This window comes from Anguilla rostrata, chromosome 19, assembly GCF_018555375.3.
Source record: "Anguilla rostrata isolate EN2019 chromosome 19, ASM1855537v3, whole genome shotgun sequence".
In the NCBI taxonomy this organism is placed as follows: domain Eukaryota; kingdom Metazoa; phylum Chordata; class Actinopteri; order Anguilliformes; family Anguillidae; genus Anguilla; species Anguilla rostrata.
The window spans coordinates 15,982,113-16,007,484 of NC_057951.1; the positions used below are offsets into that span (position 1 = coordinate 15,982,113).

The window sequence follows — 25,372 nt, forward strand, 5'->3', positions numbered from 1 at the left end:
GCAGATATTTTCTTCACACATTTCTTTAAGCAGGTACTAGATTACAATTACAGTACATGGCACTAAATTTTTTATTTTTGGTGTAGGTGATTCTGAAGTTTACATTTTTTTGCCTCCATCTCCTGTGGTGCGAGCTGAATAGGCTGTTGATGTTCACATGACGGAGATAAACCAGGTTCTCCTGATCTGTCCACTTGATATAGACTGAGAGCAAATCAGGTTTGTGTAACAGCCAAGCTGAAATAAATGGAGGTAGAACAGCGGAGGTCCCAGAGAATGGACCCCCTCACACTCCCCCACCGCTCATTCCTTCAGGAAACCCTCCTTCCTACCGCACCCGGAGGTCCCAGAGAATGGACCCCCTCACACTCCCCCACCCCTCATTCCTTCAGGAAACCCTCCTCCTACCGCACCCGGAGGTCCCAGAGAATGGACCCCCTCACACTCCCCCACGCTCATTCCTTCAGGAAACCCTCCCTCCTACCGCACCCGGAGGTCCCAGAGAATGGACCCCCTCACACTCCCCCACCCCTCATTCCTTCAGGAAACCCTCCTTCCTACCGCACCTGCTCTCTTCTCATTTTGCGTTTGTTCTCGTTTAGGTGCACCACAGTAAGGCTGCAGTTTGTCACCTCAGCAAACCCAGACCAATCTACAGATTTAATAAAGCAGTTTACTCACCTCCCCCCGCTGAGCTTCTGGAGATGGGCAGCCAATCCTGCAGACTGTCCGACGACCTCTCCACGTCACTAGTGATCTGGACAACACAGCCATCCCTGTCCTTCAAGAACTTCCCCCAGTCTACGTTACTCTACGAAACACTGCAGATTCCTCGGAAAGTCAAACTCTGTGTCCGTTGCCCTATACTCTGGTGAGTAAAATCAACTGCCGACAATTCATCTCTTTACCACCGCATTGCAAGAGATTTTTTTTGCCAAACCAATTAGTTATTAGTTTAGACTGATACAGCAATTTAATAATCAAAAAAATTATTCTACCATACCATAAGTGCTGATCCTATTCATTTTGCTTCCCCAGTATAAAATGGTTAGAAATAAGTCCTTGTTTTTATTTTGAATTCACGTCACCAGAGTTAATTTCCTTAACGTGATCAATATTCATTTCCACCACTGGATCCCTGGATTACAGAAGGGCTGAAATTAGACCCAAACAACACGGGACCCCTGTGGCTTTTCTCTGATGACACTCTCACCCAGATTCCAGCACTAAAACTCGCAGGTGACCTGCGGTGAGACCAGGTCAGCCAATCTGACGTCAGGAAAGTTACCATGGTGATCTGGACAATGAGTCGTGACGGAAAGGCCATGTTAAATAAAATAAAGATAAGAAGGCAGGCAGAAGTAGAAGTTTTTATTAGACATTTCTCCTCAGCGGATTGTTTTTCTTTTCTCTTCATAGATGAAAAAAAATGTATGAGTCATCACAGCTTTCTACAGCTTAGAGGCCGGACTCGCTGACCAAGCTCGCTAGACTGGTCCAAGCACCACAGACCAGGCTCCCGCAACACGTTCGGTCCCAGCACACCGTCCACAGGAATGACAAAGTAAACAAAAGCAGATAAAGCGGTCTTTCAACGCTCACAGCTCCTCAAGGTGAGTTACCTGTAACTTCACACCCCTCCCTCACCCCCTCAAATTTGAAGAAGTCTTTTTGCATCAACCGAACCACAGGTGTCACCAAAAAGCCTAACGTGGATGGCACCGTGCTCGAGATGAGAGAACGACAAAAATGTGAAAATCTACGGGCTTCCACCCAACTCCTTTTTTTTTCTTTTCTCCCCAAGAGGAGTGGATTTGAGGCTTCAGGACTGCAGGTGTTCTGCACTCAAACGGCTCTGACAGATTTAGCCAACTACACCAAACGCTACAGCTCTTCACTCCTGAGAGGGCCAGGGCACACCACTGCTGTCACTGTTCAGTCAGAGCGTGGCAGAGAAATCCAGCCGTTAGTTCAGGTTTCCCCGACATGCCGAAACCACACAGCCGGCGCAGCCACACCTGCCTGAAGCTCCAGAGGACTCTGAATGGCATTTCACGCTGTGCCGTGAAGTTCAGGAGCTATCAACACGTGCAGTAAAAAAAACACTCATACTAAAAGTAATACTAATGGTGGCGGAGAGCGCACTGATCATACTGTACACGCTTTTACCAGGAACAGAATCTGCTCCCTGCTTTTCTGCTCCCTGCTTTCAAAAATGAAAAGCGGAAAAAATAGTAAGTCAGAAAGAAGACAGTACAATTTCAACATAACTCACTCGTCTGAACAAACGAGGTTCAGATGCACATCCTGTCCTTCCCACCAAACGCCCAGCCTGTGCCAAGCCTGCCCACAATATAATCTCACAAACCACACGTACGCTGGGTCCCAACCTGCCTGCCAATCAACACTCACAACACAAGGATAAGGCAGAAATGATACTCAAATCGTACAGAACGACCTCCCCCAGCAACCTGCTGCAAACGACATGGCAAACCAAAAAGGAAGTGTTTAAAAATAAGAATGCTTCAGCAACGGCAAATGCGGAATATTATTATCAACCCCCCTGCACTCCTGTCATTGCATTTCACTCCGATGCCGCTCAAATGTGCGACGAGAAACGTCTGTCCCCTATCGCCAAAACCAACCCTTCTCAGCCGAACGCCGTGGTGCCACCCACCCGCGGGGGAGGGGGGGAGGGGGGGCGGCAGACTGAAGTACCACTGTACTCTGCAGACCCCATGGAATTATAAACACTAGACAAAAAAAGCAACCATGAACATGTAGCCAAACATACCGCGTGTTTATGGGAAAGGAGGAACAGAGTGATACGCATTGGAGCTTCAACAATGTTTTTCTTTTTAAATTCTTTTTTCCATTATATCCCCCCATTTTTAATTTTTTATTATTATTTAAACTGTAGTTTCAGTGCAATGCGTGGAACGATAAACTGGTCGCCCGGGTTTTTTTTCTCTTTTTTAGGATTATTGACGTTTGTTTGGAAGCGGTGGAGGCGGCGCCGTTTTAGCTGGTGTCCATGGACTCCATGTTGGCGGAGGTGGAGTCCTTCTGGATGCTGTCGAAGATGGCGGCCAGCTCGGGGTTGGAGCTGATCTGGGACTGGAACTCGCTCATCAGGGGCGACTTCTCTGCCTCGGGGATGGTGAGCAGCGCCACCACCGCACGCATGGCTGATCGCTTCAGCTCATCCTGCTTCTCAAACTCCTGCTTCACCGAGTTTGCCTTTACCTACGCGCGCACAGAGATACACACACACGCACGCACAGAGAAACACACACGCACAGAGATACACACACAGATACGCACAGAGATACACACACGCACAGAGATACACACACAGGCACGCACAGAGATACAGGCACGCACAGAGATACAGGCACGCACAGAGATACAGGCACGCACAGAGATACACACACGCACAGAGATACACACACAGGCACGCACAGAGATACACACACGCACAGAGATACAGGCACGCACAGAGATACACACACGCACAGAGATACAGGCACGCACAGAGATACACACACGCACAGAGATACACACACAGGCACGCACAGAGATACACACACGCACAGAGATACACACACAGGCACGCACAGAGATACAGGCACGCACAGAGATACAGGCACGCACAGAGATACACACACGCACAGAGATACACACACATGCACAGAGATACACACACAGGCACGCACAGAGATACACACACGCACAGAGATACACACACAGGCACGCACAGAGATACACACACAGGCACGCACAGAGATACACACACAGACACGCACAGAGATACAGACATGCACAGAGATACACACACAGGCACGCACAGAGATACAGGCACGCACAGAGATACACACACAGGCACGCACAGAGATACACACATGCACAGAGATACACACACAGGCACGCACAGAGATACAGACACGCACAGAGATACACACACGCACAGAGATACACACACAGGCACGCACAGAGATACACACACAGACACGCACAGAGATACAGGCACGCACAGAGATACACACACAGGCACGCACAGAGATACAGACACGCACAGAGATACACACACAGACACGCACAGAGATACAGGCACGCACAGAGATACACACACAGGCACGCACAGAGATACACACACGCACAGAGATACACACACAGGCACGCACAGAGATACAGGCACGCACAGAGATACACACACAGGCACGCACAGAGATACACACATGCACAGAGATACACACACAGGCACGCACAGAGATACAGACACGCACAGAGATACACACACGCACAGAGATACACACACAGACACGCACAGAGATACAGGCACGCACAGAGATACAGACACGCACAGAGATACACACACAGGCACGCACAGAGATACACACACAGACACGCACAGAGATACACATGCACAGAGAAACACACACACACACACACAAATACAAAAAAACACACACCATTCATTAAGTTAGTAACTTGTGTAAGCTTTAAACACAGGCAGGTCTCTTTTACACTGATGGCCTGGGGAGGAAGTCAATGTGGGCAGAGAATTCAAAAGGACTGGGCAGCCAATCAGGTGTACGTTGGCAATTACATAAAAGGTAAAGCAGGAAGTTAAAGGTATGGCAGCAGGTACAGGCAGGTTAAAGGTACAGGCGCAGGTGAGGGCAGGTTAAAGGTATAGGCCGCAGGTGAGGGCAGGTTAAAGGTATAGGCCGCAGGTGAGGGCAGGTTAAAGGTATAGGCCGCAGGTGAGGGCAGGTTAAAGGTATAGGCTGCAGGTACAGACAGGTTAAAGGTATAGGCTGCAGGTACAGGCAGGTTAAAGGTATAGGCCGCAGGTGAGGGCAGGTTAAAGGTATAGGCCGCAGGTGAGGGCAGGTTAAAGGTATAGGCCACAGGTGAGGGCAGGTTAAAGGTATAGGCTACAGGTACAGGCAGGTTAAAGGTATAGGCCGCAGGTGAGGGCAGGTTAAAGGTATAGGCCGCAGGTGAGGGCAGGTTAAAGGTATAGGCTGCAGGTACAGACAGGTTAAAGGTATAGGCTGCAGGTACAGGCAGGTTAAAGGTATAGGCTGCAGGTGAGGGCAGGTTAAAGGTATAGGCCGCAGGTGAGGGCAGGTTAAAGGTATAGACCGCAGGTGAGGGCAGGTTAAAGGTATAGGCCACAGGTGAGGGCAGGTACAGGCAGGTTAAAGGTACAGGCGCAGGTGAGGGCAGGTTAAAGGTATAGGCCGCAGGTGAGGGCAGGTTAAAGGTATAGGCCGCAGGTGAGGGCAGGTTAAAGGTATAGGCCGCAGGTGAGGGCAGGTTAAAGGTACAGGCCGCAGGTGAGGGCAGGTTAAAGGTATAGGCTGCAGGTACAGACAGGTTAAAGGTATAGGCTGCAGGTACAGGCAGGTTAAAGGTATAGGCTGCAGGTACAGGCAGGTTAAAGGTATAGGCCGCAGGTGAGGGCAGGTTAAAGGTATAGGCCGCAGGTGAGGGCAGGTTAAAGGTATAGGCTGCAGGTACAGACAGGTTAAAGGTATAGGCTGCAGGTACAGGCAGGTTAAAGGTATAGGCCGCAGGTGAGGGCAGGTTAAAGGTATAGGCCGCAGGTGAGGGCAGGTTAAAGGTATAGGCCGCAGGTGAGGGCAGGTACAGGCAGGTTAAAGGTATAGGCCGCAGGTGAGGGCAGGTTAAAGGTATAGGCTGCAGGTACAGACAGGTTAAAGGTATAGGCTGCAGGTACAGGCAGGTTAAAGGTATAGGCTGCAGGTACAGGCAGGTTAAAGGTATAGGCCGCAGGTGAGGGCAGGTTAAAGGTATAGGCCGCAGGTGAGGGCAGGTTAAAGGTATAGGCCGCAGGTGAGGGCAGGTTAAAGGTATAGGCCGCAGGTGAGGGCAGGTTAAAGGTATAGGCCACAGGTGAGGGCAGGTTAAAGGTATAGGCCGCAGGTGAGGGCAGGTTAAAGGTATAGGCTGCAGGTGAGGGCAGGTTAAAGGTATAGGCCACAGGTGAGGGCTGGTACCTTTGTGGTACAGGTGGCTCGTAGTGGCTCCACTAGCCGGTCCAGCCTCTGCAGCACAGCACTGGGGCACAGTGTGGACAACCGGGCCAGCATCAGGAACGTCAGCATCTGAGGGAAAACAGCACTGCTCAGTGTGTTCAGATCTCCTGATTAACACTGCTCAGTGTGTTCAGATCTCCTGATTAACACTGCTCAGTGTGTTCAGATCTCCTGATTAACACTGCTCAGTGTGTTCAGATCTGATTCTGTAGCAGCTGTAATGTGTACCTTGATGTCGTAATGGTCCTTCAGCCCGTCCTCCACATGGTTGAGGAACTCGAAGATGTCTAGTCTGTCCAAGCAGCTGTCCAGCAGTGTGTACATGCACTCGAACGCAGCCTTGCGAATGTCCAGCCCGTCGTCCACCGTGTGTTTGAATGGCCCCATCTCCACCTGCAGCACCAGGGCCCAGGACACACAACTGTCACCAAACACTACACATCACCAAACACAACCGTCACCAAACACTACATACATAACCAAACACACCCTGTGTTCAGGCAGTGTGTGTGTTCAGGCTGTGGTGTGTTCAGGCTGTGGTGTGTCCAGGCAGTGGGGTGTTCAGGCTGTGGTGTGTTCAGGCTGTGGTGTGTCCAGGCTGTGGTGTGTTCAGGCAGTGTGTGTGTTCAGGCTGTGGTGTGTCCAGGCAGTGGTGTGTCCAGGCAGTGGTGTGTTCAGGCTGTGGGGTGTTCAGGCTGTGGGGTGTTCAGGCTGTGGTGTGTTCAGGCAGTGTGTGTTCAGGCTGTGGTGTGTTCAGGCAGTGTGTGTGTTCAGGCTGTGGGGTGTTCAGGCAGTGTGCTGTGTTCAGGCTGTGGTGTGTTCAGGCAGTGTGTGTGTTCAGGCTGTGGGGTGTTCAGGCAGTGTGTGTGTTCAGGCTGTGGTGTGTTCAGGCAGTGTGTGTGTTCAGGCTGTGGTGTGTTCAGGCAGTGTGTGTGTTCAGGCTGTGGTGTGTTCAGGCTGTGGTGTGTTCAGGCAGTGTGTGTTCAGGCAGGGGTCTGTGGTGCTGGGGTCTGCGTGGTAAAGCCAGGTCACCCTGCGTTTAGCGCCATCATGGGACGGCATGCCGGCTGGAGTGACCCGTAAGAGGAAGAGGAGGATGAGGAAGACTCGCCTCGCGGATGAGCTCCTTGCGCACTTTGGTCTCGTTGTAAAGGTGCGGCAGAACGGTGTCCAGCAGGTCCCGGATCAGCGAAGGCTTATTGTGCGCTGCCGAATTGAACGTAACCAGGGCAACCCGTCGCACGTTGAGGTCTGGGTCTTCCAGCGTCTTCAGGAAGTCACCTAGAATGAACGACAGCTCATTGGTGGATTGGTGGATTACACCCAGTAGATTCTCTCCTGTGTGCATTAGCTGGATTACCCCAGTAGATTATCTCCTGTGTGCATTAGCTGGATTACCCCAGTAGATTCTCTCCTGTGTGTATTAGCTGGATTACCCCAGTAGATTCTCTCCTGTGTGCATTAGCTGGATTACCCCAGTAGATTCTCTCCTGTGTGCATTAGCTGGATTACCCCAGTAGATTCTCTCCTGTGTGTATTAGCTGGATTACCCCAGTAGATTCTCTCCTGTGTGTATTAGCTGGATTACCCCAGTAGATTCTCTCCTGTGTGATTAGCTGGATTACCCCAGTAGATTTCTCTCTGTGTGTATTAGCTGGATTACTCACAGTAGATTCTTTTGGCATTAGCTGATTACCCAGTAGTCTCCTGTGTGCATTAGCTGGATTACCCCAGTAGATTCTCTCGGTGGATTACTCAGTCTGTAAAGGGGCTCACCTATGCAGTTCTTGAGCAGAGGATCGATGGTCTGTGGATGGTCAGAAATGGTGAACTTTACTGCAGTCACTACTGAGCTTCTGGCATAGGAGGATCCTATAGGACAGAAACACTTTTGATTGAGCCAATGGCATTTAAGCACGTGATTAATCTCATTTTCAACAATACCTGCTAAAAATACCTCACACTGTTAATAGCCTAGCATACACAGAGCAGGAGGGGGGACGGGGACGGGGACGGGGACGGGGACGGGGGACGGGGAGGGGGGGGGGGAAACCCCAGGCCCTGTGTAAATCACTCACTGCAGTTAATATGCCTTCATTAATCTCCGGAGCGGAATGAATAGATACTATCTACACTCCCCATCCCGCTCTCCACGCTCTTTATCTGTGCTTCAATTAACTGCAGATATGCTGACTATGTCGACAGCGGTGACATCACTTCCTGTTTGACTGAAGTGCCCTTGGTCCTTTTTCCTGTTGCACCGCGGCTCTCGCCGAACCCGTCTCTCTGGCTAAGAGCTCCGCCAACATTTACACCATTTAAACCATCAGAGCTCAGCGTCACAGGCCTGCAGACGGCAACACAGCTTCAGACAGCTGGGGCTCAGAGACGAGGGCTGGCAGGAGAGCGGACACAGGGACGGACAGACGGACGGACACAGGGACGGGACGGACAGACGGACACAGGGACGGACAGACGGACGGACACAGGGACGGGACGGACAGACGCACACAGAGGGGGGACAGACGGACGGACGGATGCACACAGAGGGGGGACGGACGGACAGACGGACACAGAGCCGGACAGACGGACGGACACAGGGACGGGACGGACAGACACACAGAGAGGGGAGACAGACGGACGGACGGATGCACACAGAGGGGGGACGGACGGACGCACACAGAGGGGGGACAGACGGACGGACGGACGCACCTGACAGGAGGTAGCCTTTGAGGCGGGGCAGCAGCGTTTCGGGGTCGATGAGGGTCAGCTTGCCCAGGCACTCGGCCACCACGTTTCGGGTGCCCTCCTCGGTGCACTCGCAGTGCTTCAGCAGCAGCGTCCACACGCTCTCCACGTAGGGGCGGAGCCCCGTGACGGACGCCGAGCCGATGATCTCCTTCAGCGAGTGCAGCAGCAGGTACTGGCGCTTGGGCTGGCTCGAGATCTCCTGCAGCACGAAGGGCAGGTACTCCGGAAGGTTCCCCACGCTGATGCTGCCCAGCGCGTAGGACGCCGCCGACTTCACCTCCTCGCTGGCGGAGGAGAAGGCGTCCAGGATGACGGCCTGCAGCTCGGGCTGGCCGCTCAGGTCCACGTGGTGGCCCACCTCCCCCAGCGACAGCAGCGCCAGCAGCCGGATGGAGTCGGTGGAGCGCGAGTTCTTCACGTCCTGGATGAACTGGCCCACCACGGCCGGGCCCTCCTTGGGGCAGGCGCGGGTGAGCGCGGCCACGCACTTGGCGATGGAGGAGTAGGACTGCTTGTGCGCCAGCGTGGCGCTCTGGGCGTACACGGGCCCCGTCAGCATGCGCAGCAGGTCCATGTACCCCAGCCCCGCCGTCCCCGTGGAGACCAGCGCCTGGAAGAAGTCCAGCATGGCGCAGAGAGCGCCGCCCTGCAGGAGAGGGGAGCGCACCAGCGCCATGAGCTCGGGCAGGATGGCGGCGCTGATCTTGGACAGCGAGTCGGGGTGGGCGCTGGCCAGCGTGGTGAGGAAGCCGATGGCCATCTGGGACACGTGCATGTCGCTCTCGCTGATGAGCGGCGGCAGCTCCGCCAGCACGGCGTCGATCATGGCGGGCGTGGCCGCGTCGCCGTAGCTCTTCACCAGGATGTCCAGCGCCGCCAGCGTGCTCAGCTTCAGCGCCCGCTGGTTCTTGCGCAGGAAGGACGCCAGGATGGGCACGGCCTCGCCCAGGACGGGCCGCAGGTCGATGCCCAGCGGCGAGCCCGCGATCAGCGTCAGCGCCTTGACCGTGGTCAGCCGCGTGATCTCGTTCCGCAGACGCTCCAGGAAGATCTGCAGCGTGGGCGGGAGGTCCGCCCCCAGGCTGTCGCCCAGGTTACAGATCACCTGACCCATGCAGGAAATGGCGCGCTCCTTCACTTCCTGGTCGATGTCGGCGGCTTTGAGGCGGCGGGCGGTGCAGGAGAACAGGTCCTGGATGTAGGGCGTGGCGTCGAAGGCGTCGGGCTGGTCCAGCGGCCGGATCACCCGCACCAGCTGCTGCGTGACCAGCAGAGCCTCCGACGTGATCTTGTAGAAGGGGTCTCCCACGCAGGACACCACGGGCGGCACCAGCGCCTGCACGTGCGGGTGGAAGACCTGCGGCTGGTGGTTGCACAGGATGACGTACAGGCAGGACAGCGCGTCGATCTTCAGGTTGGACGAGCTGGACTTATCGTTCAGAGAGAAGATGATGCCTACAAACAGAGCAACAGACCAGAGAGAAGAATCGTTTTTTAAAATGTGTTTTGTGTTTACTCAGGTTCCCCAGCCCAGCCCAGCTCAGCCCAGCCCAGCCCAGCCCACGATGGTGGAATGACCTCCCCGTGGAGGTCAGAACAGCTGAGACACTGACCCATTTCAAACGACGACTGAAGACTCACCTCTTCAGGCTGCACCTCTCCCCATCCCTCCCTACCCCCCTGTAAATGACTGTAAGCTTAGGGTTGTAACTAGGCAGCTGTTTCGTAGGTGACTTAGGTGCATTAACTGTCTTAACTACTGCTTGTATTTTTTCCATAGACTGCGTTGTTGCCGTTCTCGTTGTGTTAATCAGTTTAACCTATAGGGTCCAAGTTGAACTATGCGGTTGTTCCCTGCACTTGGAGCGGTACTTCTCTCTAGGGTTTTCGTCATACCTGTTCCTGGTTATGGTTATACACTTTGTTGTACGTCGCTCTGGATAAGAGCGTCTGCCAAATGCCTGTAATGTAATGTAATGGAGCAGAACGCACAGCCCTGCTGGAGCAGATCGCACGTTTGGCCTGTGAGTCCTGCTCTGCTCAGCCTGAAGCACTTCTGTAATGCACCACAACGACTTCAGTTAAAAATGTTTTCAAAAAAAAAAAGAAAATACGGAAAGCCTCCCTTTGCTGAGTCTGCAGAGATGAATACATCTTAAATCATGCAAACAACCATCCCACAATTCCATCTGCCTTTCGTAGCAGGAGAGGTCCACTGGCCCGGGCCAGTCTTAGTGAAAGGAGGGGAGCTGTAAGAGTGTGAGGAGCGATGTGGGGGGGGGGGGGGCTCGTACCCGGGACCAGCACGGGGATGTGCTGAGTCAGCGCTCCAGGCAGCACGTTCACCAGCTCCGTCAGCATGTTGAAGCAGCACTGGCGGGTCTTCACACTCTTCTCCTTCATCTGCTTGTGCAGGGCCTTCACAGTCATGGGCACCTGCACAGACACCTCACCTGTCAATCACCGAGCCTTCTGAAGCTCTCCACAGCAAAGCACTGCTACTGTGTGTGCAGTACCTGGCTCTGCAGCATGGTCAGCAGTGTGTGTGTGTGTGCATGTGTGTGTGCAGTACCTGGCTCTGCAGCATGGTGTGTGTGCGTGTGTGCAGTACCTGGCTCTGCAGCATGGTGTGTGTGTGTGCAGTACCTGGCTCTACAGCATGGTGTGTGTGTGTGCAGTACCTGGCTCTGCAGCATGGTGAGTGTGTGTGTGTGTGCATGTGTGTGTGCAGTACCTGGCTCTGCAGCATGGTGTGTGTGCATGTGTGTGTGCAGTACCTGGCTCTGCAGCATGGTCAGCAGTGTGTGTGTGTGTGCATGTGTGTGGGCAGTACCTGGCTCTGCAACATGGTCAGCAGTGTGTGTGTGTGTGTGCATGTGTGTGTGCAGTACCTGGCTCTGCAGCATGGTCAGCAGTGTGTGTGTGTGTGCATGTGTGTGTGCAGTACCTGGCTCTGCAGCATGGTCAGCAGTGTGTGTGTGCATGTGTGTGTGCAGTACCTGGCTCTGCAGCATGGTCAGCAGTGTGTGTGTGTGTGCATGTGTGTGTGCAGTACCTGGCTCTGCAGCATGGTGTGTGTGTGTGCGTGTGCAGTACCTGGCTCTGCAGCATGGTGAGTGGCGTGTCCCCCTGCTCCATGGCGTCAGGGTCACACAGCCAGCTCTGGGCGGGGCGTGTCTGTTTGAGCAGGGACAGGTAGGCGTGGAACACGTCGGCCTTCACGTTCTCCTCGCGCTCTTTGAAGCGGCCAATCAGCGCGGGGGACACTGTGCGGTAGAACTCCGGCAGCATCTCGTGCCGCGTGCTCACCACCGCGTCCAGACACTTGGCCGCCGCGCGCCGCACCTTCCAGCTCATATCGTCATCGTCGCTGTACTCGTCATCACTCCCTGCGGCCAATCAGAACGGAGAGGGGCTTTTAATGATGGAACAGTGGTCATGTGGCAAAATATATTTAGCAAAATACAGCTTCAAAAAGAGGAAACTGTGTTAGACTGCTCCTAACGCAGTATCTACTGAAACTGTGTTAGACTGCTCCTAACGCAGTATCTACTGAAACTGTGTTAGAGTGCCCCTAACGCAGTATCTACTGGAACTGTGTTGGACTGCCCCTAACGCAGTATCTACTGAAACTGTGTTAGAGTGCCCCTAACACCGTATCTAAAGCAGACTCAGTTTTTAATATGAGAAAGCAGCAGTTTGCTTGGCTGGCAGATCGGTTTTCTGATATGAGCTCAGGTGTGTTTTAATGAGATTCGGGGGGGGGGGTTCCGTACCCTGGTAGTCCTCGTCCGCCCCGTCGGCGTCCATGGCGTTCTCGTCCTCGTCCTCGTCGTCGTAGTTGTAGTTGGGGTCGTAGGTCAGGTAGGTCAGGCAGATGCTGATGACTGTGGGGACGTGGGGGTACACCTCCTTGGGACACCTGTGGGTGGAGCGCAGGGGGGAGCTCACACAGGGGAGGGGCTTGGGCTGAGTTTAGGTCACCGAGGCGTCCCCAAACTCCCTCCCTCGCCCTCTTTACGTCTTTCACACTGATCGGAGTGCAGTCAGATCCGCTTACACAGCTCCACAGAGCAGAGTGTGCGTTCCGTTCACTGAACTGAGATCAGCGTACAGGACACTGAGACGAACCTTCGGACGAACGACTCAAAGGCCTGGATGCAGTACTCCCTCAGCTCATCGTCATCGATGTTGCAGAACTTCACCACCAGGGGGATGATCTTCTCCAAGTATTCACCTGGAGCAGGCAAGAAAATACATTTCAAATAATCTTCACACTGCACAAAGATGTGCGGCTCCCGGGTTCGAGGCCCTGGGCCCGGGTTCGAGGCCGTGGGCCTGGGTTCGAGGCCCTGGGCCCGAGGCTCTGGGCCCGGGTTCAAGGCTCTGGGCTCGGGTCCGAGGCCCTGGGCCCAGCTTCGAGGCTCTGGGCCTGGGTTCGAGGGCATGCTGGGCCTCACCGATGCGGTGGCCGGCCTGGCGGCTGATGGCGGCGATGCACTGGATGTAGGTGCGTGTGGTGGACATGGAGTCGTTCTTGGACAGCTCGGACAGCAGGTGCTCGATCAAGTCCACGAACACCAGGTTCCCGCAGCTCATGACTAGGTGGCCCAGCGCGATGATGGTCCTCTTCCTCACGGCCAGGCGCGGGCTGGTCAGCTGGGGCAGCAGGCAGCTCAGGATGGAGGGGTGGAAGTTCACCAGCAGGCCCCCCTGTCTGAGGAGGTGGGGCAGGGACACAGCACTGAGAGCAGCCCAGAAAATAATCTAATAATAACAAGCCTCTGCTACAGTCGGAGGCTGTGTTACAGTCAGAGCCTGTGCTAGGTAGCAGCCTGTGTTATAGTCAGTGCCTGCGTTACAGTAGCAGCCTGTGTTACAGTCAGAGCCTGCTTTACAGTAGCAGCCTGTGTGACAGTCAGAGCCTGTGCTACAGTAGCAGCCTGTGTTACAGTCAGAGCCTGTGCTACAGTAGCAGCCTGTGTTACAGTCAGAGCCTGTGCTACAGTAGCAGCCTGTGTTACAGTCAGAGCCTGTGCTACAGTAGCAGCCTGTGTTACAGTCAGAGCCTGTGCTACAGTAGCAGCCTGTGTTACAGTGAGAGCCTGTGCTACAGTAGCAGCCTGTGTTACAGTCAGAGCCTGTGCTACAGTAGCAGCCTGTGTTACAGTGAGAGCCTGTGCTACAGTAGCAGCCTGTGTTACAGTCAGAGCCTGTGCTACAGTAGCAGCCTGTGTTACAGTCAGAGCCTGTGCTACAGTAGCAGCCTGTGTTACAGTCAGAGCCTGCTTTACAGTAGCAGCCTGTGTTACAGTCAGAGCCTGTGCTACAGTAGCAGCCTGTGTTACAGTCAGAGCCTGTGCTACAGTAGCAGCCTGTGTTACAGTGAGAGCCTGTGCTACAGTAGCAGCCTGTGTTACAGTCAGAGCCTGTGCTACAGTAGCAGCCTGTGTTACAGTGAGAGCCTGTGCTACAGTAGCAGCCTGTGTTACAGTCAGAGCCTGTGCTACAGTAGCAGCCTGTGTTACAGTCAGAGCCTGTGCTACAGTAGCAGCCTGTGTTACAGTCAGAGCCTGTGCTACAGTAGCAGCCTGTGTTACAGTCAGAGCCTGTGCTACAGTAGCAGCCTGTGTTACAGTCAGAGCCTGTGCTACAGTAGCAGCCTGTGTTACAGTCAGAGCCTGTGCTACAGTAGCAGCCTGTGTTACAAATGGTCTTTCCCCACCTGCACAGCATGTCAGCCATGATGTCTAAGGCCTCGAGCTGCACAGACACGTCCTCTTGCTTGGCAATGGCACTGGTCAGGCGGCCCGTGATCTTTTTGCACACGCTGGCGGCGAGGGCGGAGCCTGGGAGAGGGGGGCGGGGACAGAACCAGATCAGCACGGACCACGCTGCAGAGTGCGTGTGATCATCATCATCATCATCCTCGTCAGAGTCTGGCATGCTCCAGAACGTAAGGAGAGGATGCGCAAGGTGGGAATTTGCTACACTGCTTTACTGTGAGCGCATAGCATTAGTAAAATCAGACAGAGAAACCTGAAACTCGCTGGTGGCACATACAGGAAGCTTCTACACCTTCCCCTAAGCTAGCTGATACGTCCATCACAGGACTAAATGCTAAAGAACCTAAAACTGTAGCGGTTGACTGCTGCTTCCATGATAACCACATAATGAATATTCATGTAATATTAATTAAACTCCAGAAGCGCTCTGTCTCTGTCTGGCTGGGTGCCAGGCCCATTCCCAGCGCTGAACCCAAACGCTCCTCGTTCCGCAGGCAGGGCTAACCGGCTCATCATAAGGGTCACTCAGCAGTCACTACGCACTCCGTTAATTACCTTATCCCGCTGATCTCAACCGCTAAACCTGCCCCCTGGTTCGGGGTGACTCGGTACCACCTTAAATACATTCCCAAAACTACAAAACTACATTTCACTAAACATTAGAACAGACTCCGTTACCCATGAGAGCTGTGGGTTGCTCGCACTCGGGTCCGCGGCAGGAGAGGGGCGGGACTCACCGCTGGAGGGAGCTCTCCAATCACAGTCAGGGGGGCGGGACTTACCGCTGGAGGGAGCTCTCCAATCACAGTCGGGGGGCGGGACTTACCGCTGGACGCTGGAGGAAGCTCTCCGATCACAGTCTTGAGGCCGATGCTGGAAATGTCGCGCAGCTGCTCCTTATCGGACAGCATGTTGGTGCAGAGCGTGTCCACGATGGTCTCCACCTGGTACTCCTTTACTTTACTGACCAGGGGGCCCAGACTGCAAAACACCACCACAGCACAGCCAGTGACCACACAGACCATCACTCACCATGGCAACAAAAACACCACCACAGCACAGCCAGTGACCACACAGACCACACAGAGCAAAGGAGTGGTGTGGGGGTGAGGAGGGGAGCGGGGGTGTGGGGGGAATATTAAAGTCACTCTGGGAAAGCGTCTGAATACAAGCCCACGGTGTCACAGGAATCTACAGAATCTACTGACTCATCACAATTTTACACTCCTAGCGTAACTCCTTTCAACAGAATGGATCAGTTAGTGAAATAAAAACATGGAAAAGCTTCAGAGTGGATTTGGCAGCAAGGTGTAGCTTCAATCACGTGTACACACACCCACAACCCAACACAGCAAAGACAGCTCCACTTCAATTCAGTTACATCAGGAAACTAATTCACTTCACTGACTGACACATTTTCATTTACTGAAGAGAATTTTGGGGGACGCACCATTTGACAGCCAGGTTCTGCACCTCCCCGTTCTTGTCCTCCAGCAGTTTGAGGATCATCTTCACCACCTTGCGCTCGCTGTCGTCGTCCAGCTTGATGGAGTCCTTCTGCAGCTCGGACATCAGGTCATTTGTGGCCATGAACCTGGAGGCAACAGAGCTTCCTGTCACTCAGAAGTGGGGAAACCCAATCACAGCGTGTTTTATTGGACTGCTCCAGCTGCACACGGTCAAGGTCAGAGGACAGCCATAAAAAGCACAGAGGAAAGGGCTGGATATCTGAAATAAGGGCCACAAAGCACTGGAGTAACACTGCCCTGCTCCCAGAGACCAGAGCTCCCCAAACTCAGCCCAGGGGGACCCCTGAGTACGCTTGTCATCCTTCCCACAAGAACCACAATCCCACTATTTTAACAAGCTCTTCCTTTTCCTAAAAAGACACCTACATGTTTTCAGGGAATATTTACCCTTTTAAGCCACATTATGTCAGAAATAGCTAGGCATGCCCAGAAGACTGAGTTTGAGGAGCACTTTAGGCCAGCGCGGTCTGCTTAGACCAGTGGTGGGCGAAGAGCACAGTGTCTGTTTCTAGCTTTCATGCCAACTTCTGGCCTCAATTGCTTAATTCACCCTAACATTTATGCCATCTGACATTTTAAGTACGTTTCTTGATAAGCGCGAGAATGACAGCCAAAGGCTGTTCCCATGCCCTTACATGAAACATTTTTCTGTGATCTAAGCTAAGAGTCCCACACCAGTGCTGGTGCACACAGCCAGTTAGCTCATTCAGCCTGGGTCACTGGGGGAATCAGAAACCTGCACAACACACCAGCCCTCCAGGACCGGGACTGCCCCTCTGGCCTGACACTGCTCAAGGGGAGCCCTAAAGGGTTAGGGTTCCCTCCACACTGGCACAGGGGGAATGAAGTGAAGAGGGTTAGGGTTCCCTCCACACTGGCACAGGGGGAATGGAGCTAAGAGGGTTAGGGTTCCCTCCACACTGGCACAGGGGGAATGGAGCTAAGAGGGTTAGGGTTCCCTCCACACTGGCACAGGGGGAATGGAGCTAAGAGGGTTAGGGTTCCCTCCACACTGGCACAGGGGGAATGGAGCTAAGAGGGTTAGGGTTCCCTCCACACTGTCATAGGGGGAATGGAGCTAAGAGGGTTAGGGTTCCCTCCACACTGTCACAGGGGGAATGGAGCTAAGAGGGTTAGGGTTCCCTCCACACTGGCACAGGGGGAATGGAGCTAAGAGGGTTAGGGTTCCCTCCACACTGTCACAGGGGGAATGGAGCTAAGAGGGTTAGGGTTCCCTCCCACACTGGCAAGGGGAATGGAGCTAAGAGGGTTAGGGTTCCCTCCACACTGGCACAGGGGGAATGGAGCTAAGAGGGTTAGGGTTCCCTCCACACTGTCACAGGGGGAATGGAGCTAAGAGGGTTAGGGTTCCCTCCACACTGTCACAGGGGGAATGGAGCTAAGAGGGTTAGGGTTCCCTCCACACTGTCACAGGGGGAATGGAGCTTTCCGGAAGAATATGGACCTGGCTACAGGTGGTGAGAGGGCTGGAGTAAGGGAATGGGAGGAACAAGGTTTCATCTGAATGAGCATTACTGGGTAACAGAGCATTCTAATGCACTAGTGAGAATGAGTTAGAATGTGCCTTAATATCCCATTAAAATAAAATTCACATGCCACTACCAAATTAAGCATCTGCAAAGATGAAGACTACGCCATGGTATCAGACGTGGCTGACAGCGCTGCGGTCCTAAGATCAGAGGCACTGTGCAGGTGAAGCCTCCTCAGGTGAAACTCACCGTAAGAAACGGCTACACCTCCAATATGCCACTTTAAAAATGTTCAACTATAAAATTTGGGGCATGGTGTAACTGTGTTTTGATATTAAATTTGGACTTCACATGTCTAATTAATTAAGCTAACTTCATTAACTTTAATATCTAATGCAATCACATTTCTTAACAGTTTACTTAATTTTTTTAAAAATGCACCACGTATTCAATATTCAAATGCAGCTAAAAAATGCAATGCATTCTTTTTTGTTTAACTTTTGACCTTTTGTGTATTATAGCAGCAAAAATTGTATGTGTATGACTGTACAAATATTGAACTGATTAAAATGTAAAATGTTATAGTTATTGCACAGTCATAAAACTAAAGTCATTACTCTGAATGACGTTCATTAAACCTATGCTGGAAGGAACAACATTGAACTTGAAGACAAGCAGCAGTTCAGTCAAAAACATGTGGCATTTGGCCCTTACAATATGCTGCAAAAAGCAATAGTGAAATAGATAACTTATGCTATTTCAAAATGTACTGTCTAAAATACTTTGACAGGTGCAGACAACCCTGGTCATGGACAGCCACAGTCTGCTGCGTTCCACTGCTGATCAGCATTAATTGATCAGTGAAAGCAACTGATTACAGTTAACTCTCTTCACCTGGTTTCTTGAGGCTGAACTGGTTCCTGATACAAAACTGAAAGAAAACACTAGCAGCATAGACTTACAGAACCACCTTTAATCACTCCACCAAAAAGATCCAGCATGCACACTAAAAACTGCATGGTGCCACATGGTAAAGCCCACATAACTGCATTACGCATGCAGTCTCATATCTACATTTGAATACAATATGTTCAGTCAATTTAAACATATGCTTCTGCAGTATGAAGCTGTAAGCCTTCATACCAACAATAAATTCATCAACCATTGACACATTTTTGAGTTGCCAAGTTTACAGTCCGTCCCAAAGCAGTGATTACTCACGCTTCACAACTTCTGACCAACAAGAGTGAATTAATGTTCAGTGATAATTCATAAACGCATTCACATACTCTACTGCTGACACTGCAAATAAGCAATGTCATAAACAATTACGGTATTAACTCGCATTGATCAGAGATGCCGGTTATTAATACGAAAGCATTGCAAAATTGATTTAAAGGACACTACAATAACGTGGAATCAGTATGATGCGAGTGTCACAATCACGACAGCCCAGAACTCCCGAAATCAAACGCCAACTTTAACAGTGCTAAGTAACGATACAAATTCAAGTTCAACCGACAGCTAACTCGCTAGCTATTCACATTCATTCTTTAATAGCCTTTTAAACTGGTTAGCTTGGCGGCTAGTAAAATAAAAATGAATAAACAAATAACTAGCTATTTAACTAAGTGAACATCACAGTACAGTTCCTATTTGGCCACTTCAACACAACTTTCTTTAATCTCATTCTTCATGGAAGCATACAATTTGGTTAGCCGGCTAACTGCAGTGCTACCGATGACTAGCCATGACTGTGACTTTAGGAAATGCCTGTTTATGTTTATCCTGCTGTCAGTAACAAAGCAGTCGTAAACATATACATCGCAACTAATGTGGAACTCACTATTAACAAACCGGAGAAAGATAGTTTAGCAATGTTACGAATGTTGTGTTTGAGAGTCAATATATAAACGGAGGAATGAGGCCTACTTATTCGGGCTTCCAGTGCTAGCCTGCTAACTGGCTACATAGTTAATCGTACTCAGTCGCGGCATAGCCCAACAATATAGGTCGAATAAACAACAACATTTACGAGAACACGGGTCTTCTGTTCAATGAACGCATTTCCCAAACCTCGTTCACCTGAAATCCTTGTCGCTGGACGTCATTTTCTCCAGCAGATTAGAGATGTGGTAGGAGGCGCTCGCCATGTTTGCAGTCTGTTGTAACTCAGCTAATAAGCTTGAAGTACAGTCAGTATTTGTGGGACAGTATTATTTCCACCCCACTCTCTCGCTCTGGGTTAAGTGTGCCTTCAATCTCCGCAGCCAGTTTTATTCTTCGGGGGAGAAACTCAGTTCAGATGCTGAATGGCGGAGACTTGAGTGTCATCACTCGGTACACAGCCGTGTTTGAATGGAGATCTGGGCGGTCTGCAGAGGGGCGCACGGGCAGTAATGTGGAGCTGCGCTGCGCTTCCGGGCAGGGGCGGGGGCCTACGCCTATACAAAGGGATGCGGTTCCGCTACTGGTTTCTGGCATTGTCAATCAGAAATCGCTGAAAACCAGCTTCCTGTTCTGTTGAATTTGAGGATAAAATTCTGAAACCTCCTGCTGATGACATTACTCGCCTTTGACTGATTTACCGATGAACTCGATGAGACTTCTGCATAGATCGATTTATTTCAAAAGAGGCTGGAAACGGAAAGTACAGTACCTCAATTGTTCTCAGACTGGATAGCAACAGGTACCAAAGAGGTGTTTTGTCTGTGAATTCTAGATTTTTCTGTATGTTCAGAAAAAATAGGCTGGTGGCCAAAGTGAAATAAACAAAAACTTGAGCCTTGATTTTGGACAAAGTGTTAAGAGAATAGCTTCAATAAAAGTTATCTCACTAGTCATCTATCTTGATATGTAAGGGTATGGGTGCACCTAAATCATGCCAGGAGAATGCAATGCACACTGATACAGAACCACCACCACAACCCTCCACCATTGAGAGTTAAATCCTCTGAGAACAGTTTTAAGGATGATTCAGCTGATCGTATCAGGTTTAACCACTGCTCTGTGGTCCAGAGGATGCCCTCTTTGCACCACTAGGTGTGAAGCCATGCATTGGCCAGTGTGAAGTGGGGTTTGCTTGCTGCAACCCCTCCACTGTACCCGACTTTCTGCAGTTCTGTGAAGTTCTTGGTTCTTAATTAGCTCTCACCACAGGTTTGACGTGCAGTGAAATTATCTGCATTTGCTCACTTTGCTTTTCAGTGATCCGAACCCTGGAGCATGCGCTCCTACTCGCTGTAGCCATTAGAGGATGATCCGTTCCCCCTGCGTATCCATGCTTAATCACCTTAGACACCACAGCCCATGGAAACAGAAAGTTTACCTGTCTCTGTCAATAAAGCCCCCCACCCCCATCCCCACCCCCACCACCAAAACAAACCCGAACAACCAGCCTTCTGTCAAAGTCACAGAGGACTCTCTCAGCCATGGCAGTGTAATAATTAGCTTTTACTGCCTGTTATACATGACCCATTTACATATCCACTGTCTTTACATAATATCATCACTCTTTCATGTTATTAATATTCCACACATGTTTAATCAAGATAATAATTCTGAGATCTAATTCACAGCAATGGAAATTAATTGGGGAGTGGGGAGATTGAGTAGCAAACGTATTTTCAGCTTTAATGGGAAATCAGGTTCTCTTAAAATCCATGGATAATCCCTGAATGTGGTGAATGTTCTGGAGCATAGTGATAAGCACTGTCTATATGATGCATTGAACATTGTTCATTTTGCTTCAGAATTACTAATGGGACTAACATGTGTGACAATTAGCAATGGATATAGCATCCGTTTGCTATTTATACAACAAGGATAAGATTCTAACAATGCCTACATGCTGAATAGTGAGTGTGGGTCCACACCCTGGAGCTTATGAAATCCAATTTCAGTCCGCTTTCTCAAAGCCTGTTAAGAAAGAAATTTCAGAAAACGGTGCTTCTTGCACAACATTCTTAAACTGAGAGTAGCTGTGCAGAACAACATGAGTTACACAAGAAATTGTAACACAAAAAAACACCCCCCCCCCTATAATATGACAATTATGAGCTCATATTCAGTGGAGACCGTGTACTGCCAGCACACACAAACCATAGTCAAAATCATCCCTAAAGACTAATGGGGAGATCAGTGAAATGGCGAGATCAGTGCTTGTCATATATTTTAGTTGCACAGTTTATGTTGTTGTCTGAGCGGTATTGTTGGAAAACTGTTTAATAGAATTGATTTACTTGGCCTGCTCTAACTAGTCCCTTCACTAGTCCCTGTTCTGCATCTTCCACAAGCACCATTTGGAGTTCCAGTACTGCAACACAATCAGGTAACCTGCAGGTGTGTCTTATGACTGCAGTACCACAGCCTGCCACAAGGTGTCAGGAGAGAAATGGCTTCCCAACCTTCTGGGGTCCTGGAGCAGTGCTGTGTCCAGCGAAACAGGTCTGGGCTGCAGCTGAAGTGCTTCGACTGGAGCGCAGTAACAAAATAAACAGGAACCTCATTGCACTGTGTTACCGGCCACAGCCCTTCTTGTCAGCCAATCATGCGTAAGATGCCCCAATTATGTTATCTGGAGAAGGTAGCCGTGTGTGACGGAATGGGACATAGCAATAGGAGCCCCTGGATGGTGCCAGTTGGATATCAAATCCACATTAATGATCACTTATTAAATAACTGCTGTTTTTGTGTGTGCATTCTACTGTAATTCATACCAGTCGCATGAAACTAAAACTTGTTTTGGTAGAAGCAATGTGTACAACAACAGAAACCAAGATGTCATCAGCTAGCTGAGTAACTCTACAGCTAGTAAAACAGCAAGACTCTCTACAGCAAGCCCCTAAAACAGCAACTGTGTTTTGTACTTCAGCGATGCTCAATTTGACCAATTCTGTGATTTCTTTTATGACCTTTCCAGTGTCTTAGGTATTGCAGTATTTTTTGGTGACACTGTGCTGTGTATATGATGAGTGTTATTGTTGTACACCCACCAAGGGACCTTTTTTTTGCTTTATCTGCAATGATGCATGAGATTTCAGCTGTAGAAATGTATGCTGTAATTGCACATGGTCCCTTACAGATAAATAAAAAGGGTAAATAAAGGAACGCATTCAGCTGCTCTCAGAGATGTGCATGAATTTGAATGCCTTGTAAATCATGATTACATGAAACCATCAGATTGATATCTCAGATTATCAGAGCACAGAGAAAATTTCAGTTCTAAAATTGTTAAGAACAAATGGGTCTTGGGTACTGTTCTTTAAAGGTGGTTTTACAAGGGCAGAGCCAATGGGAGCTCCCCAGTTTGAAGAGCCTAATTAGCAATACTTAGGATGCAGGTACCTATGATGCAAGATTTACATGGAAAAGCCTCTGTCTAAGGTTAATCCAGGGCTGATGAGCCCTTCAGACCCAGCTATAAATGCTACATTTAAACAGGATTCCTACTATCATAGGGCATAGACACAGGTCCATCAGATGCATTTGGACTGAATAGTTTGGCTTTTTTAGTTGGCAAAGATTTTGCAGCAGTTGACATACTGGCATCATCACCTTAATAATCCATTTTACTCACAAGCATAATAAAGACCAGCCTCTATAAGTGGATGTTTGATTGAAGTGCTTTACAGGATTTGCCTTTGGCTTCTGTAGCTCACAGCCCATGTCCGTTAACCTCGGATTTTCAACTTAGGAAACAAGGAAACCCTTATGCACACCGGGTCTAAAAGAAAAGTTAAGCATTTTTTACTATTTTATACAAATCAAATTAAAATATGCTACAAAGAATCCTTTACTTTGTATATAACTAGCTGACCACAGTGTTGGTATGGAATGGTTTTTATTTGTAAACTGTTAAAAAAGCTATTTCAAAGTGATGTGGCACATTTGAAATGGTCAGATTTAGTGAATATAAACGGCCAATACACCGTACACCCATTTATAAAATACACCACTGAGAGAAATAAAAACCCAGCTTCCACTGGGTACAGATATGCACCCCTTCCCCACTTATCTCTGCGATAAACGGGCACACTGGATCATACACACATTACACACCTGCACACAGACCCACACAGGACCACATTACACACCTGCACACATTACACACCTACACACAGACGCACATCATACACACATTACACACCTGCACACAGACACACAGTAGCGGATCATACACACATTACACACCTGGGAAAGACTGCATATTACATACAGTATCATGCGCATTACATATACAAACTGTACCACGCACAAACACACACACACACACAGGTTTCTTTGTATACAGACAGCAGATTCCAGTGTGTTTGATGTTTCCCACCTTTTTTCAGCACACAGAGAGCCAGGGGAATGTGGCCCTTCAGAGAGTCCTCCAGTCCCACCACCGCACAGTCCCCGACTGCAGGGTGCTGCAGGATGGCCTGCAACACAAATCACACCTGAAACACCTGCAGCACAAATCACATGTGTAACACCTGCAGCACAAATCACACCTGATATCACACCTGCAGCACAAATCACACCTGATATCACACCTGTAACACAAACATACACATGAGTATCACACTTGACATCACACCTGTAGCACAAACACACACCTGATTATCACACATGCAGCACAACTACACACCTGATATCACACCTGTACAAGCCCACAGCTAGCACACCCAGCCATTTAACCTCCACCCTCAGGTTTGGGGTGAGTTCAGAAGCGCACTTACTCTTCTCTGAATTGACACACGTCAAATAAAAATGACACATTTAAAATTTGAACAGGCACCTCCTCCAGAGCCCCTGCCGACAGCCTGTGGCCAGCCACGTTGATGACATCATCAGATCTGGACATAACATACAAATAACCTTCCTCATCCACAAAGCCCGCATCCATAGTGTCATAATATCCCTACGGAGAGATGACAAAGTGTGGATGTGGATTAAAACCAAACATACACTCCACTGAGTTCAGATAATACTGCGCACTGCATAAATACAACACATCAGTAACGTTCATGTTTCAAACAATGAATCGATAGCTTCTTTACTAACACCACTAGTGGACGCAGTATTACCACAAAACAGTTACTTCACAAACTTACTGTACTGACGTAAAAATACGGTTTAGGAAAAACCGTTGTAAATTTAAGCAATTACATTTTTATAACAAAAAAAAGAATAATCTCCTGACACAAAAAAACAAAACACTTTAACGCCCATACTTCCGAAATTAAATTTAGATTAGGAACAGAAAAGTGTTTTTCCATGAATAGACCGTAATAGTGTATTCTCACAACCATCCACAGGAGGGCGCTCATACAACTTGGCTAGAACTTGGTTATAATCGTGTCGCGTAAAACTTCATTTTACTGATGTTTATTCTTGTATGTATTATGGGTATAACTGGGTTAACAATATGACTGTTAACCCCTTAGTTTAGCCGATGGGGAAACTGACGTTCGGGGCACTGGACGCCATTTGGTCGCTGAAACTTCGGCAAGAGAAGCAAGCGGTTACGTCCGTTTCATATCATTCAGTTGCGTTCACCACCTATTCGCCTTTATAGTGTATTCTCACAATCCCCCACAGGAGGGCGCTCATATACCTAGTCACCATGTTTATAATGTATTCTCACAATCGCCCACAGGAGGGCGCAAATAGACTTGGTCACCGTGTTTATGGTGTATTCTCACAATCTCCCACAGGAGGGCGCAAATAGACTTAGTCGCCGCGTTTATTGTGTATTCTCA

At 50.1% G+C, this 25,372-nt stretch overlaps 1 protein-coding gene across 1 annotated transcript; it reads right to left on the bottom strand.

The window, feature by feature from the left end:
• Window positions 1–1,351: 1,351 nt before the first annotated feature.
• LOC135245489 (cullin-associated NEDD8-dissociated protein 1) lies at window positions 1,352–20,024 on the bottom strand. Its single transcript, XM_064318548.1, has 15 exons — window positions 19,710–20,024; window positions 16,056–16,199; window positions 15,432–15,586; window positions 14,545–14,668; window positions 13,280–13,536; window positions 12,951–13,056; window positions 12,596–12,741; window positions 11,916–12,208; window positions 11,114–11,255; window positions 8,781–10,274; window positions 7,845–7,940; window positions 7,180–7,349; window positions 6,297–6,461; window positions 6,030–6,137; window positions 1,352–3,246 (listed from the first exon to the last, which is right to left on the bottom strand). The coding sequence occupies exons 1-15, from the start codon at window positions 19,775–19,777 to the stop codon at window positions 3,022–3,024; spliced, it is 3,693 nt and encodes a 1,230-aa protein (XP_064174618.1). The 5' UTR covers window positions 19,778–20,024; the 3' UTR covers window positions 1,352–3,021.
• Between the last annotated feature and the right edge of the window lie 5,348 nt (window positions 20,025–25,372).